Source organism: Amaranthus tricolor, chromosome 6 (assembly GCF_026212465.1).
Source record: "Amaranthus tricolor cultivar Red isolate AtriRed21 chromosome 6, ASM2621246v1, whole genome shotgun sequence".
NCBI classification, from domain to species: domain Eukaryota; kingdom Viridiplantae; phylum Streptophyta; class Magnoliopsida; order Caryophyllales; family Amaranthaceae; genus Amaranthus; species Amaranthus tricolor.
The window spans coordinates 25,784,423-25,797,633 of NC_080052.1; the positions used below are offsets into that span (position 1 = coordinate 25,784,423).

The 13,211-nt window shown below is 33.4% G+C and overlaps 2 protein-coding genes across 7 annotated transcripts; both read left to right on the forward strand.

Moving 5' to 3' along the window:
* Positions 1 to 1,103: 1,103 nt before the first annotated feature.
* LOC130814500 (ubiquitin-40S ribosomal protein S27a) lies at positions 1,104 to 1,891 on the forward strand. Its single transcript, XM_057680587.1, has one exon. It carries the CDS (start codon positions 1,235 to 1,237, stop codon positions 1,703 to 1,705), a length of 471 nt encoding a protein of 156 aa, XP_057536570.1. The 5' UTR covers positions 1,104 to 1,234; the 3' UTR covers positions 1,706 to 1,891.
* Positions 1,892 to 5,394: 3,503 nt separating this feature from the next.
* Positions 5,395 to 12,530, forward strand: LOC130814502 (high mobility group B protein 14). 6 transcript variants are annotated; one of them, XR_009042429.1, is made up of 7 exons: positions 5,395 to 5,596; positions 5,695 to 5,868; positions 8,019 to 8,076; positions 8,175 to 8,219; positions 9,560 to 9,640; positions 9,714 to 9,862; positions 11,068 to 12,530. XR_009042429.1 is itself a non-coding variant. In XM_057680589.1 (6 exons), the coding sequence occupies exons 1-6, from the start codon at positions 5,526 to 5,528 to the stop codon at positions 9,717 to 9,719; spliced, it is 435 nt and encodes a 144-aa protein (XP_057536572.1). In that variant the 5' UTR covers positions 5,395 to 5,525; the 3' UTR covers positions 9,720 to 11,060. The 6 variants fall into 6 exon arrangements, 2 of the variants coding, with proteins under 2 accessions (XP_057536572.1, XP_057536571.1); XR_009042427.1 differs by having other exon boundaries at positions 9,732 to 9,862; positions 12,174 to 12,518; XR_009042428.1 differs by having other exon boundaries at positions 9,732 to 9,862; positions 12,086 to 12,182.
* The last annotated feature ends 681 nt before the right edge of the window (positions 12,531 to 13,211 follow it).

The window sequence follows — 13,211 nt, forward strand, 5'->3', positions numbered from 1 at the left end:
GACTTTATTTAGGTCGGTCAAAACTATTTTAAAAAACTCTTCCTGTACAAGTGGTATTTCAGTTTTCATTTTTTTGAACAAGTCTTGTATGAAACCGTCTCACTGTGAGACGAACCCATACAAGCAGCCCAAAGTTAAACTTACATAGTAGTTAACTAAATAAAAAAAGTTGTTTTCATTAAAATTTAAGAAATTTAAATTGGACCAGCCCATATTAAGTCGTCTCACGGTGAGACCATCTTAATAAAGAATTTATCTTTCAGCCCGTCTTATATGAGACCATTTCACTGTGAGACAAGTCCATACAAGTAAGCCCATTTCTCAAAGTGATGACTTTGAAATTGTAGGCTATCACTTTAAGTTTATAAGTGATAAATATAAGACTATAAAAAGTCATCACTTTAAAAAAAATGTACATTGGGCGAATCCAATTAAAATGGTCTCACAGTGAGACCGTCTCATATGAGAATTTGTATTTATCATTTTAAATTATTTTTTTAATGTTTTCAATAATTGGGCTTTTGTATGAATACCTTATGCGATGAGACGGTCTTATATAAGACTGACATGTTTTGCAGAAAATTTGAAATGTATAAGACAATTTATCAAAAAAATGAACAAAATAGTATAGGTTTCAACTTTATTCCAAAAGTAAGAACTTAAGGTCTGGGGCTGTTCACAGCTAGTAATTGCGAACATGTCAAAAAAGACAAAAATAGCTATTAGCAGTTACTAACTGTTAACAGCTATTTGACCTATGCGCAGTTGGTAACTGTGAACAACATGCTTCACAATAACAGGTAAAATAGCTGTTCGCAGTTAGTCTATTTTATCTTATTTGACTGTTCACAGTTACTAACTGCGAACAGCCTGAAACTTTAAATTTGAGAATTTCACGCTTATTTTTAAAATAAAGTTAAAATTTATACTATTTTGTTTATATTTTTAATAAGTCTTATACATTTCAAATTTTCTGTTTTGCAATCCCTAGAATTTCATAAAAATGAACTTCTAATTCGGTGGGCTGGCCTTGTCCAGACTCGTAAAAAGGACTTGGTGAATAGTTAAACCAAAGTCCCAAAAGCCCAATTAACAGTGCCAAAACCGCAAACCCTCGTCCTCCTAATTACCATATCTCCGCCATATAAATAACCTACCATCACCGAAACCCTAAAACCTTCAATCCCAAAATCACCAATATAGAGAGATTTCGCCTCTTCTCTCCATCCACAAAATGCAGATCTTCGTGAAAACCCTAACAGGGAAAACCATAACCCTAGAGGTTGAATCCTCTGACACCATCGACAATGTCAAGACCAAGATCCAAGACAAGGAAGGAATTCCACCAGACCAACAACGTCTCATTTTCGCCGGAAAACAACTTGAAGATGGCCGTACTCTAGCCGATTACAACATCCAGAAGGAATCGACTCTTCATTTGGTGCTTCGATTGAGGGGTGGTGCGAAGAAGAGAAAGAAGAAGACTTACACTAAGCCAAAGAAGATCAAGCACAAGCATAGAAAGGTAAAGCTTGCTGTTCTTCAATTTTATAAGGTTGATGATTCTGGCAAGGTCCAGCGTTTGAGGAAGGAATGCCCTAATGGTGAGTGTGGTGCTGGTACTTTCATGGCTAATCATTTTGATCGTCATTATTGTGGTAAGTGCGGTCTTACCTATGTTTACCAGAAGGCTGGCGGTGATTAATTCATCATGGTTTGATTGAGGGATTGTTCTTGTTTCTGTCTTTACTCTGCATCAGAGTATCTTAGCTAGCTTTATGAATTGAGAAAAGTTAGACTTAAATTATTACTCTGTTTTTGGTTTTGCTACTGTTGGATCTATAATTTTGAATGCTTGTCATAATAGTTTAATCGCTCTCGTTTTCCTTGAGTATTTTGATATACTATATCCTGCATAGCTGATTTTATTTTTGATGTTTTGAATTTGCGTCTTAAATTTGTTGGAATTTGTGCTCGATGAATTTAGGTTACAAGTTTGTTTATCTGTAGATAGTTTGAATCGTGTTTATTGAACCTCCATGGGTTCTATTGCATGATTGTTCATTCTTTTAGGGTTCAATGCGTTTTAGTATCAAATTTCCTACCTAGACTAGTGCACAATTAGCATCGAGTTTTTTTTGTTTGTTCTCGAAGTGTTCACATCACTTGTAAGTGAATATTATTGATGAGAATGAGTAAAAGCTATGGGTAGCTTAAGTAAAAGAATTTAATTAATTGTTGATGTTTAAGGTATGCTATGAATGCCATTTCTAGGTAGTGTCAGCATGTGCAGTACACTTTGAGCAAGCTTGAATGAATGCAGTGTAGAATGGAGCTTTCTTATGCTATTCCTAACATCTTCCTCTAATGGTGATTGGATGTGTGAAATGTTCTGATTTCTGGGTAGAGTGGCCTCCAGTCCCTTTTTGCTGGTTTCACTACCACTAGCTAACTGTACTTTCTTGATGTTATTGTGCTTGGTTTCCGCTACTAATGCTATAGCTTAGTTCTGTACATGTTTAAAACGATTTGGCCATCTTACCTCAACTCAAAAGCGTAAGAGCTATAATCAGACACCCTTTTCCCGTTGGTTTAAGAATGATCCTTCCTATCATAGAAATTCATATGCATTTTATATTAACTACCCGAACTGAAACCTAAAGTAAATCGACCCGAAATGTGTTGTTTTTAGGTTTTCGAACGGACATTACCCGAATTGAAGTTGCACCCGAATCGATTGACAACCGAAAATGAGAAAACTGAACCCAAACTGTGATCGATTTTTGTTGTCGAACAGAGACTACCCAAATCTAATAGTGATGGACCCGAGTCATATCTGACCCAAATCATGCTCGAAATCGAATTCAATCCGTCTAAAATTGACTTAACCTGAACAGATTTTTAATTGAACTGCTGTGAACTTGAACCAATTTTTAACATGATCGACTATATTTATTCATCTCATTATTTAATGTGGTAAAGTGATAAATGATAAATATTTTAATAAATTAAATTTATAAATACGTGGTTTCATTTTCAATAATTAATGATTAATATTTATTTAACTACTTTAATCAAATTAGATGAAAAATGATAGAACTTTAATTTAAATTTACAATCAAACAAGTAAAATTAACAAAGTAATAAATAATAACCACTCATTGCTTTGCATTATAACTTTGCTTTAAAGGGAATCTTATTATTAATTAATAATGGCTAACTTAATCTGTTATTGACTTGATGGTAGTAAGTAGTAATTCTTAGTTGAATTCTACTTATAAAAATACCTGAACTCGATCTGTAACATGTAAAACTGAACCAATTATTAACCGTTGACAATCGGAGATCGATTAATACTCGACTTGAACTTGAATCGACACTGAACCGATACTAACCTTTTAGCTCGAATAACTGATCTTCAACCGAACTGTGACTAACCGATTCGAAATACAACCGTACCGAATAACACTCGTCTAAAATCGACACGATCACCTGAACAAACACCACTAATAATGTTTTATATGCCCAATTGTCCATGCTCATGACTTAAATTCTACATAAATTCATAATGCATCAATTGTCACATTGTCTAGAATAATATTTTAATGATTTTCATATAATAATTCTAATTCTTAATCAATCTCAAAAGATCTTAATTTTTGGGGGTTTGCTAATCTAAAACAAAAATAATTTTGTAATTCATTTCAGAAACATAAAACGTTTAAAATAGGAACTAGTAACTTCAATAATACCTGTAAAATCCTTGGATTTTTGTCCCTTAAACAAGATCAAATAACAAAGAATAGGTTGACTAAACTAAACAGTTCCGAACAACTTGATGAAAGATCTCTACTGATTTTTATAATTGTGATTTTTTAAATTGTGAGTTAAAAGCTTGACAACATTAGTCTTGGAAAATTATTCTCATTCATTACTAGAAAAAGTAATTGTAGGTGTTAATTTTCTTAATAAAAATTGTGATTTATGAAGAAATGTGAGAGTATAAAGTTCTTCGTTAACAGTGATGTTACCATTTAACGGCCAATGAGTCATATTTCAATTGAATTATACAAACTTTGGCTTTTTTGAATAATAAGTCGGGATTTTATAACTCCAACTCGAATTCAAACATGAATTTTATGTACAACACATTGGCTGTGCGCTAAATCAAACTCCCAATCCTTCGAATAAGATATGATTTGCTCCTACTCATTTACGCAAATACAACTTTAGTGTTTTTCTAATATACTATGCTTTGCCCGTATTTTAAAAAAATAATATAAGTGATGTAATTTACTAACTCTAGATTACAACTTGTCTAAATTATACTTAATTACTATACGCAAACTCACAATCAATACGGTTTTTTGAATAATTCTAGCGGTTTTGGAGTCTTAGGTAAAAGCCTTTTATGATGGGTTTAATAACCCTGCCCATTAGTGATGAACGTAGATACAATCGTCCTAATGTACGTATGTATACAACAATCTTAGAGAATACTTAATTGACTAGAAAAATCTAGAAAATTAAATATTTAAATAAAGATAATGTCGGATATCAATTTTAGTCAGAGTTACGTTGAAGTTAAATTTTCAAAATTTTTATTTGATTTAACTCCAATTTGATTTCGATTTTGAGTGAGATTATATATTTAGATATTTAAATTCAAAACTTTTAACCTTAAAATAGCTTTATTTCCCATATAAATATACGAAATATATATTAATTTTTAATAATAATAATAATTGTTATTATTACTTTGATTACATGGTCAATTGAAGAAATAGAGAACTATGTGAGAAGCGATCACATGAGCGATAATTGTTCTTACTGAGATAAAACTTTATTATCTTCAATCATTATTATTAACTCTTATAAATAAACCAAAATGGATAGTACAATATTTCAAAATAAACCTGACTACGCAATATAGATTCACTTTTTTCCCCATGAATCAAGTCGGAGCAAATAAGAATCATACTAAATTGTGAAAAAAATTGCTAATGAGCTTGTAAAAGACAAGACGTGTAAAAGAGAAGAGTTAGCTGTACGTAGGTTCGATAATATTCATTCTAAAAAAATTGGTGATAAAAGGAGTAGCCAATAAAACATATTATATATCCTCCGTTCTAATTTACTTGCTAACACTTTTCTCTTTTAGATATTTCACAATACTTGCAACATTATCTTTTTTGGTCAAAAATAATTAAGAATTTTTTATTTTACCCAATTTTATTCTTAATTTATACATTATTAACATTATATCTATTATTATTCGTGATATTAAAAATATTATCTACTTGAAAATGATATTTCTTAGTACTTTTATTCAAAAGCAATGTTGAAAAAAAATAAGAAGGAAGTATTAGTCAAGCTTACTCTAACCGTTGTTGGATGTGAGATCAAATATTAGTTATTTTTCCAATTTGGGCTACGGCTTCTGCCGTGGAGCCCCTCGGCTATTTTGATGTTTTAAATAGATTATTACGAGCGTCAGTGAGCAACAGAGTTGGACCAGAGGAACAATGGCAAAGAGAGCTCTACATTCTGGCATGGCAGGAAACTCCGGTGAATTCCCAACTACGACGCCCAACAGGTAATTCTTATCCACTCTTCTTCTCCTTAAAATCAATTAGAAAAATATACTCTTCGAGAACTTTTTATCTGTGTTTTAATGGAGTTTCTGGGTATTAGGAAAATCAAACTGAGGATAAATCCAACGCAAGCCTTAACAACGGAAGCAAGAGACGAGGAAATATGTGATAAAGAAACAAGACCCAAAAATTCAAAGAGGTCTAAGTCGTCTTCGAAGATGAAGATTGACCCTAATAAGCCAAAGAAGCCACCCACTGCCTTCTTCTTCTTCTTGTACTTACTCCTTTTCCTACTTTTTTCTCATTTTTTCTTCGTATCTCTGTTAAAATTCATATTTTTCTTCTTGGTTTGGTGCTGAAATTGACATTAGTAGGAGTTTGGGTATGTTGTAGTTGATTTTATTGAATTGGGTTATCATATTTCTGAAATTTCTTATAAAAATTTAGAAGTAGCAAATGGGATTGTCTGATTAGATTAAGGGTCAATAATAATTTGAATCCTAGGGTTGAGGAATTCAAAAGTTGGTTGTAGATGGTACTTAATGCCTGTTATAATAACAAGTTGCTGGAAGTTTGGGAGGTGTGAAGTGGATATCTCTTGCTTCTTTGGATTAGGGATGGATGCATTCTGGAAATGGCTTGGTTTTGAAACAGTTGCTATATGAATAATACGATTTCTAAGTGGCAATGTCTTTGTTAACATAGAGGATATTAGGATTGTTGTTTGATCTCAAATTTTATGTATTTGCTTATTGTTAATTTTGATGTAGATTGCGTATGACTTTTTTATCAATGAATTAATTTTAGTTTCAAGAGAAAAACGGAAGATGAATGTTTGTTCTCATGTCATTCATAGTTAAATCAGGTGATGCCATTGTTAATAGATTGTTGATGGAAGGTTGAGATGGGGGAGTGTTACGATTATTTTTTATCATTAGAAAAAATTATATGCTCATGCTCTAAAATAATGGCTTGTACATGTACATTGGCCGATAGCCGATAGCCGATTGTAGTAAATGGTTTCACCAATTGATGTTGAACACGCTATTAGGAGCAACTTGTTCAAAAATAGCTTATTCATAACAAGTTGTTTCAACCAGTTAAATTACCAAACACTAGAATTACTAGTAGGTGGTTTGACCACCCAATCATCTATCTATGCTAAAATAAGTTAAAATTACCTAATAAGCTATTTTACTGCTTTAGGTCTATCTTAGCAATTCAAGGTTCATCACGCTTTGTCCATCTGTTCAAGGAAAATGGCATTTGTGTACATGCTCTCATAGATGAGTATTGTATGTTCTTCCACCTTGTTCGTTCTTAATATTTGGAATATTAATGTGGTGTTATTTTGTTATAAATGTGTCAACTCTCATAAACCATATAAATATTAGGAAATACCGGCCAGCTTCTAGATACCCCATTCTCACTTCTGTCTTCTTTATCCTTTTTCCTGCTAGGCAACCCATCATATAATCTCTCTTCTCTCACTCTACACGTTTCTTCTAATTTATTTTCCTTCTCCCTTTCATCCGAACAAAATTAGTATTGAGTATAATAAACCATAATGAAAGGTAATGTGTCCTACTTATAAAAGCTAAGGAAATTCCTTATGGTAAACATTTAATCTCGAAATTTCCGCATGGTAATCATTTTTTAAAATCCTTATGATTACTCTGTTAGTTTCAAATTGGTTCGCACAATGACCTTTGTTCACAAATGACATTGAGTTATTCTCTTTTAGTGATTTGTGAATCATTAAAATATTAAAATCTCCAACATTTGTGCTCAAAGACTCAAAATAAAGTAGTTCTTTGGTCTTCAAATCGCCACTTTTTCTCTCCATCATCTTCAACATTATAGTGTTCTTTAATAAATGTTGTAGATTAGGATATCAAAATCACACTAATTTGAGCTTTGACGTATAAGTGTTAGAGATTTTAGTGTTTTGATGATTAATGACTCAATAAATGAGAAAACCCAATGTCATTTGTAAATTAGATCATAGTACAAACCAATATGAAACTACAGGGTTACCATAATAATTAAAAAAACTTTGTTTACAGTGCAAAAATTTCGAAACTAGAGTGTACCATAAAGAATTTCCCTAAATATTAATAACAAAGTGGTCACGCTTAAGCAAGTAAAAATTGGGGGTAAAATATAAGCAAATAATAACAACATTAACACACAATTCTTAGTTCATATACGTTGGTGGTGCAGATTGAGCTAGGTCATTAGATGTTTTAGTGTACATTGTTGATCCATGAATTTTAGATAGTCTTGTAAACTTGGAGTTTTATTATGCAGAGGCCTGGTTGTTATTTAAGACATTGTAAGGGAGAATTATAGGTGTGAAAAGACAGTATTATGTACTTCGCTTACTGTTATAGTCGCTTACTGTTATAGTTGCTTTCTTTTTAGGGAAGACTTCCGCAGAGGATATCAGGAAGAGAATCCAGAGGTCAAGTCAATGCGTGATGTATGTAGCTGGGAAATTTTCTTTAATTTCTCTTTTCAAGTCCGTTATGCTTTTACTTGTCAATTTGGTGTGTGTTATTAAACTGCTACTGACAACAGATCGGAAAGGCTTGTGGAGAGAAGTGGAAGATCATGACTTATGAGGTATATGTAGTGTTTTTTTGTCGCAATATAATTTGTAATTTGTATCTATTACTTCTCCTGTGTATATATTTTTTGCAATTTTTTTGATTTGACTTTGAATTTTTTATGAATGTGAATATGAATTCAGTTATTTAACATAGTCATCGAAAAAATGTCAACATTTTGAAGCTCAAGCTCATGCACAAGCTGTGTAGATCAGTGGGTACCATTAATGTTTCAGAACAACAAAAACAGTAGTGAATGTCTCAATTAAGGCATGTTTTAGATCATTGTATCCTAGAACATGAGACGTATGCCCGTACTACAATCTGGAACGTGTTGTTAATTGTGGAACAGACACAAATAGATTGTCAAGAGTCGCATTCCAATTCGATGATGTCGTCGACCTAAAATCCTCCTTTTTGTTCATTTATAGTTTATATTAGAAGCCCTAGTTCTGAAACAAGGGCATTTTAGAGTTTAAGACTCTAGACACCATAAGTGATAAGACCAGACTCCCGAAAACTTATGGTTGCCGGAATGACGCGAGTCCACTGATGTATCATGTATCTGCTCAAATAGTTGGACTTCTGAAACCTATGAGTCATTCTCGACAAGAAAAGAAGAGAGGCCTTCTTATATGTGGAGTATTTATGTAATAGCTTTTTAGGGGAACTGGGTGGCTAGCCCTCATTAAATTATTGGGAAATTATCAATGGTACCCTAAGTTTTTGCACTTTATTAGTGGTACCCTTAAGTTTTTTCGATTATAAATGGTACCCTCATGTTATTAAGCTTTTTACAACTGTAACTTTTTCTAATTTTTTTCGTCCAAAATCGTTAACTTTTTTCGTTTTCTTTTATTTTTAAATTTAAAACATTTAAAAAATAAATGAAAAAGAAAAAAATTAACGATTTTGGATGGAAAAAATTAGAAAAGGTTACGATTGTAAGACGCTCAATAACATAAGGGTACCATTGATAATCGAAGAAACTTAGGGGTAACATTGATAAAGTGCAAAAACTTAGGGGTACCATTGATAATTTCCTTAAATTATTTCATAACAATTCATTCCTCAAATCCCAAGTGCCTTTAAATTTTCCAGCATTTTTAAAATTGTGGGCATATGCCCTTTCTAACTCTTTTGAATCTTATTTCTTTCTTCTTTTCAAACGCCAAACATTTTTCTTTAAACCTTTTGAATCTACTCTTGTGATAGGAAGTTTAAATTTTATTTTATGACCCTGGAATTTGATGATTGCTGTTTACAATTAAAAAAAAGCCAAAGCCTTAATCCTGTCAGATAGATTTGCCAAATCGTCAAGCATAATAGTGTTCATTTGTTTATTGGCTTTATTAGGAAAAAGTGAAGTATTATGACCTTGCAACAGAAAAAAGAGCCGCATTTGACAAGGCAATGGAAGAATACATTAGAAGAAAGGTACAAACTTGCTCATACATAGCCGTTTATGATTTGCTAATTTTTGAGTTAGTGGAAGAATCTACTATTTTAGCGATGATTTTTCACACAGGAGAGTGGTGAGTATGAAGAATCTAAAGATTCAGAATCCGAATTCGAGTCTGAATAGACAATGATAGGAGGGAAATCTCGAATGATCAGCATAGAACTAGTAAGGTTGGACTACGTACTTCAGGATATCAGGTGAGATTGTTAAACTAAGAAGAATTTGTATAGTTAGTGATTAGTAGTTGTCAGTTAGAACATGTCTATTACTATTAGTTTTGTACATCATTCCTGTGCAGCTGTTTTATTTATTTTTCTTTCGGAACATAATGCTGTGATGTAGTTTAGGGCATCTTTGTGTAGTCGGGACATGTCATTAATGTGTTGTTAGTTCATTGGACGACACAATTGTTTACTTGTATTTGTGATGCAGTTCAATAATCAAAATTTGAAAGATTCTGTCCTGTTCTAGACACGTAAAGTTTATAGTCGCGTGGCACGATTTGGTTTGGATCGTTCCTAACCATAGGCAAGGTAGGCATTTGCCTAGGGCTTATAGTTAGATAGGGTCGTAATATCTGAAAATTTTGGTTAATGAAATAGACATGTAAAAAATTTGCAATTTATGATTAGTTCTTTTATCAATTATAAAGTACATGACACGTCCACATTTACAATAATAATTATAATATATATAGGGTTCTCTGTTAGTTTTCCAAACACCCATTAAACCTAAATCGACGGTCTATTTTGTTTCTGTTTGCCTAGGGCAACTGGTTCATTTGGTTTTATGTCTGGAGGGAGATGTGTTTCTTCACATTCTCTTTATAACTAGGATTTAGATGATACTGCATATCAGAATCCCAAGGCCATGTTTGGCTTTTTCGTAAAATGTTTGTTGTTGATACAAAAAATTGAGCCCAGAACCTTGATCAATTCATGAAATTGCCCTCATTCCTATCATCAGGATAAGGTGTGTACTATGTTTTATTCCTCCACCAAACGTATCGATTCTTGGCTATTCCGAAATTGAAATTCTTGTCCTTTTCATTCTTATCCCGCCTCCTTCCTCTCTCTTTTGCGAAGGAGTGACAGCCTTAGTGAATCACAGCCATCTTAGAGTTTTCTATTGATCCATATTAGCCGGTGCATAAGCAAGGCTTCGAGCCTCAGCAATTATCGCCACCACACCATTAAGCTTGTTAACTGTGGTGCCAACGCTCTGTGATGGCCATTGGAGCTATAACAGTGCTTAATCCCGAGGAGCACATAACCGGGATTGTTACTGCTCGGGAGATTTAATATGCCTCTGCTAACTTTGGTGTCGCTTAATGCGTTAGGAAATATGACAGTTTTTGTGATTCACATTTGGTATAGAGTGTGACTCACTGTTCTCTTTGCAGGAACCTATCATTTGGGAATATTCTGAATGCGTGTATTTCTCTATGCCCACTTCTTGGAGTATGATTTGCCCGCTACCCTTCTTCCTCTGATTTGTCTTGTGTGGGATACTGGGTTGCTGACTCTAACTTTGACTCTTTGTTAGCCTACATGTCTGAATAACAAGTTTCTTCTACCTTCTCAATCAAACCCAGGACCCCAGATTTTGAAGGGGTTGAACATTTTCCCACTTCAGTCTGAAGAACTTGCCTATCTCATTAGATGAGTCATAATTTCTAGTTTCCACCTGCAACAAAAGGGTTTTCTTGTTTAGGTAAAAAAACTACATGCAAAACTATGTGCAAGATTGCGTGTATTGAACTTACAAGTTCCAACTAAGTTGGAGTCGTTTAATAACATTGACATTAGTGTAATGGATGTTATATTCCGTCATTTATGCAATGATATGTACATTAGCTTTGTGTAAGTGCGAGTATTTTGTCCCTATATCTTTATGTTTTTTTATGAATCTAGACTAAAATTTGTACTTTATTAATAAAAGTATACCAAAAGTCTTCTTAACTAAAGTATATCTAAGACATTTGGTTTTCAATCCAAGTAAGTTAGCTTCTTAAATCTACCTTTTGAAAGGGGTTTGGTGAAAATAAGAGCCAACATACGTTCTCTATCAATCTCATTAGATTGACTTAACTATAATTCGACATTTCTTTGACACAATATTTAACTTTCATATGTTTTGTCTTACGATGAAAAATAGGGTTTTTGGAAATTACTATCACTGAATCAATATCACTGAGCTTCACCAATATCTAGACACGTAAAGTCTATAGTCTTGGCACGATTTGGTTCTTTTATGTCTGACTAGATTTAGATGATAATGCATATCAGTGCTTAATCCCGAGGAGCACACAATCGGGATTGTTACTGCTCGGGAGATTTGATATGCCGCTGCTAACGTAGGTGTTGCTTAATGCTTTAGGAAAGATGAGAGTTTTTGTGATTCACATTAAGCTTGTGCAGGATATCGGATTGCTAACTCTGACTCTTTGTTAACGTACATCAACATGTCTGAATAACAAGTTTCTTCTACCTTCTCATTCAAACCCAGGGCCCTAGACTTTGAAGGGGTTCAACATTTTCCCCCTTAAGTCTGAAGAACCTGCCCATCTCATTAGATGAGTCATAATTTCTGGTTTCCAGCTACAACAAAAGGGTTATCTTGTTTAGGTAAGAAAAACTAGCATGCAAAACTATGTAAGATTGCGTACATGTAACTCTAAAATTCCAATTAAGTTGGAGCCGTTTGATGCATTGACATAAGTGTAATAGATGTTATTTTCCGTCATTTATGCAATAATATGTAAACTGCTTTTTGTAAATGTGAGTATTTTGGAATTTTTGAAAAACGTAAGCTAAAAAAAAAAATTAATTAAATAAACTCAAAATCAAACTATTTTCAAAAGTAAGCGTGAAAACTCCATACCTATGGGTTGGAGCTGTTTGCAGTTAGTAACTGCGAACAGCCATAAAAGACAAAATAGCTGTTCGCAGTTAGTAGCTGCGAACAGCTAGTTTGTCTTTTATGGCTGTTCGCAGTTACTAACTGCGAATAGGTGGTTAATATTTTTTTTTTCTTTATTTTTGAGTTGTTGTTTGTTGTATTTGCACAAGAGACAATATAATAAGTAATTACAATTCGATGTATCTTTAAGGCGGCATGATTAATTGCCAAAACTCCGATCATTAATAAGTCAAAGCTTGGAGGCTAAGATGAAGTAATTAAACATATACATATACAATAAAATATATACACCCATGTTTGAAATATACAAATCAATTAAAAAATATATATATGTACATAGTCGATCCAAATACACAAAAGTTAAACGTTAACGCTCACGAACCCTCATCTACCCTATCCAACTGAGTTGGTCTCCTTCGCCTCCTACGATAGTAAGAGGCGTTCGGGTGTCACCCTGACAGTGGAGGGGATTGGTACTGTGATGGCTGTGATGGCCCAGCCTGCGAAGTCCCCGCAGCGTCAACGGGGTATGAATGATCCATCTCCTCCAAATGGTAGTCATCAGCAGGAGATAAGACGTGCGTATGGGCGGTAGTCGTTGAGGAATCTGCAGCGACTTCCGGT

Bases quoted from the DNA above. Each gene is read 5' to 3' on its own strand.
- LOC130814500 (XM_057680587.1), top strand. From the start codon at position 1,235: ATGCAGATCTTCGTGAAAACCCTAACAGGGAAAACCATAACCCTAGAG.
- LOC130814502 (XM_057680588.1), top strand. From the start codon at position 5,526: ATGGCAAAGAGAGCTCTACATTCTGGCATGGCAGGAAACTCCGGTGAA. The intron at 5,869-8,018 runs GTACTTACTCCT...CTTTCTTTTTAG, and splicing joins ACTGCCTTCTTCTTCTTCTT to GGAAGACTTCCGCAGAGGAT. The intron at 8,220-9,559 runs GTATATGTAGTG...TGGCTTTATTAG, and splicing joins GGAAGATCATGACTTATGAG to GAAAAAGTGAAGTATTATGA.